The sequence below is a fragment of the Phaseolus vulgaris genome, chromosome 3, assembly GCF_051622355.1.
Source record: "Phaseolus vulgaris cultivar YP4 chromosome 3, ASM5162235v1, whole genome shotgun sequence".
In the NCBI taxonomy this organism is placed as follows: domain Eukaryota; kingdom Viridiplantae; phylum Streptophyta; class Magnoliopsida; order Fabales; family Fabaceae; genus Phaseolus; species Phaseolus vulgaris.
Genome location: NC_143500.1, coordinates 34,633,030 through 34,636,379, shown reverse-complemented (window position 1 = coordinate 34,636,379; position 3,350 = coordinate 34,633,030). Strand labels below are relative to the sequence as shown.

The 3,350-nt window shown below is 38.9% G+C and overlaps 1 protein-coding gene across 1 annotated transcript; it reads left to right on the top strand.

The window, feature by feature from the left end:
• The first annotated feature begins 225 nt into the window (after positions 1 to 225).
• Positions 226 to 2,946, top strand: RIPK (Protein kinase superfamily protein). Its single transcript, XM_068607646.1, has 5 exons — positions 226 to 986; positions 1,243 to 1,378; positions 1,490 to 1,626; positions 1,736 to 1,859; positions 1,979 to 2,946. The coding sequence occupies exons 1-5, from the start codon at positions 606 to 608 to the stop codon at positions 2,641 to 2,643; spliced, it is 1,443 nt and encodes a 480-aa protein (XP_068463747.1). The 5' UTR covers positions 226 to 605; the 3' UTR covers positions 2,644 to 2,946.
• The last annotated feature ends 404 nt before the right edge of the window (positions 2,947 to 3,350 follow it).

Here is a 3,350-nt window from a genome sequence, read left to right as displayed (position 1 = left end):
ATGAGTAATTGTAAAGAACTAATAATGCAAGAACGTCATTGGAGTTTTCCATTTTCTTTAATTGAGGATCTGTTGTTAGCAGAAAATGAAGGATGCAATCTGGAAGGCACGAAGGTGCTTAAAGCATTCCAAATTTATCAGCACATAATGGTGCAAAGTCAAGGAGGGGTAGCCGCGTCATTTGCCTTAGCCCACCTTAGACTTCCACACTACTACTCGCTTCCCATTATTGATCAAATCTTTGGCCTTTTCATCATCGCCAAACACCAACCACCGTTTTTTCTCAGTTTAAATCTAAACAAAAGTAGAAAATTTCCATTTATTAAAGAAACTAGACAACTACTAATAAAAAAAAGCCGAGGAAAATCAACACGGCTAGAAAAGTAGCTCCTCCAACACCCACAGCTCAAGATTTTAAATCCATGTTATCCCTCTACCTTCCCTTTAAAATCTTCAACCTTTTTGCATTTCTGCCACACCATCCCTATCTATCTTCTTCAAACACATATCTCTCTTCCCAGAGAAACATAACTTTTGCAGCATAAGACTCATCAGATTGAAGGTAATTCACACACACCCCAGATAAAAACACAAGGGTAACTGACATGACAATCGCATGGGGATCCATCTTCTCCATTTGTTTCAAGAGTGATTCTGTCTCTCTTTCTCCCAAGCCCACCAAAGAGGTGGCTACAAAGGGTTCTTCTTCCAACAGGGTCTCCATAATGGACTTGAGTTTTCCCGGCTCAACGCTGTCGGAGGATCTCTCCGTTTCTTTAGTGGGGTCAAACCTCCATGTTTTTTCACTCGCCGAGCTCAAGATCATCACGCAGAGTTTCTCTTCGAGTAACTTTCTGGGAGAAGGAGGTTTTGGACCTGTGCATAAGGGCTTCATTGATGACAAGCTTAGGCCTGGCCTCGAGGCTCAACCGGTGGCCGTCAAGCTCTTGGACTTGGACGGTTCTCAGGGGCACCGAGAGTGGTTGGTGAGTACCCCTTTCCACCTGATGCAAATGCCATGAGAAAATAAGAGTGGATAATTTTGTTTTATAAAATACTTTTTTACCTTTTTAAAAAACTTATAATATCCTCAGAACACTTTTAACAGCTTAGACTATTATTAATAATGTGGTACTACCATGGTTTAATTTTTCATTTATTGCTTATGATTTGCTTGATTAATATTTATTAGTACCACATAGTTCTGACTTGTGACCTTTCCCTCTGGTTTTCTGATGACAGACTGAAGTTGTGTTTCTGGGTCAACTAAGGCATCAACATCTGGTGAAGTTGATTGGATATTGCTGTGAAGAAGAACACAGGCTTCTGGTGTATGAATATCTACCACGAGGCAGCTTAGAGAATCAACTATTTAGAAGTAAGATTTCTATGACAATAACATAGTTCTTAAGAACACTTTTTTTTTCTATTATTATATTCACTTTGCATAGTGTTGAAGGACTAAACCTTAATTTTTTTCGGCTTACAGGATTTACGGCGTCGTTAACATGGTCAACAAGAATGAAAATTGCTGCTGGAGCAGCAAAGGGTCTAGCCTTTCTACATGAAGCAAAAAAACCAGTCATCTATAGAGATTTCAAAGCTTCAAACATATTGTTAGACTCTGTAAGTAATGAATTGATCACTTTCTCTGTCATACATACTCTAGTGTTGCGTCTGAACAATTGAACCCCTTAATTGTTTATTAACTCACTCTGGCCATTCATTCTTTCAGGATTATGATGCAAAGCTTTCTGATTTTGGCTTGGCAAAAGATGGTCCCGAAGGAGATGACACACACGTTTCAACTAGAGTGATGGGCACACAAGGGTACGCGGCCCCAGAATACATCATGACAGGTAAAAATAATTTCACTAAAAGTAAAACACAATGAGCATGGTTCACTTGAACAGCAATCAATGAATTAATTGGTCACTCAATTATTCTTACACGTACAATGTTTTTTTCTTCCATATAGGACACTTGACAGCAATGAGTGATGTATACAGTTTTGGAGTTGTTCTCTTGGAGATTCTAACAGGAAGAAGATCAGTTGACAAAGGGCGCCCGCCAAGAGAACAAAATCTGGTGGAATGGGCCAGGCCTGTTTTGAATGATCCCCGGAAACTTAGCCGAATAATGGATCCAAGACTCGAGGGACAGTATTCTGAGGAAGGGGCAAGAAAAGCAGCTGCATTGGCTTACCAATGTCTCAGCCACAGGCCAAGAAATAGACCCTTGATGAGCACTGTGGTTAGTGTTCTTGAGCCTCTTAAGGACTTTGATGATGTTCCAATTGGACCCTTTGTTTACACTGTTCCCACTGATCACAATGAAATGGCAAAAGAGGTTGAAACACCCAAGGAGAGAAAGAGGGAAAATGGTCATCATCATCACAGGAATCATCATCACAATAGTCATAAACATCATGATCACGATGAGGCCAATAAAGATGCAAATGGTCACCACCACAACCACCGAAATCGTCGCCACAATGGGCATAGGCCTCATCCACTTAAATCGCCCAAGACACCAATTTCATCATCGGAGTCACAGAGCAATGAACACCGAAATGGTAGAAGAAGTGGGTCAAACTCACCTGACACCTCCATTGCATCAGAAACACAAGGAAGCATGGGTTAGTAGACACACATAGATCATACTGTAAATACTTATTAGAGGTAATACATACTAGTACTAGTACTAGTAGCAGGCTAAGTGCAACGAGCCTTGAAGCAAATAAAAGACAGAAAAGGATGCAAAGGAAAAGTAGAAAAGAGTGACATTGTAATGGTCCTTGCATTGGAAAACAGGATTGAGTTTTTTCTTCTTTTTTGTTTACAATTTATTTATTTGTCCAGTTTCCTGAGGAAGTTGATTTTTTTGAATTGTGTATACAATGATGAATTTTTTTCCCTTATGAATCAAAAGACTAGTTCAATCCAACTACATGTTTAAAAAAGATCTGCAACAAAAGAGAGTACAGCTAAGTAGTTTGACCAAATGACACGTAAATAAATCCATATGATAGTAATTTATTTGGTCAGAGTGCAAGACAGCAGGAAGGAACGCCGCCCCCATCATTATTTTTTTAGTTTACGCCACATAAGATTCATTTTACTTTCGTTCTTAATTTTTATGATGACGATTATAAAATAAGTAACAATTAAGCAACTATAACCGAAGTTTTATCGTCATAGAAACCTTAATTAACACAAAACTTCTTATTATATCGTGATTAAGCTTCCATAGTGTGAACACAATTTCTCTACCACTGAAAGAAGATTGTTGTGGAAATATGTGGCCCTGACATGTAAAGACAGGGAATATCAATTATTAAACAAGATGAC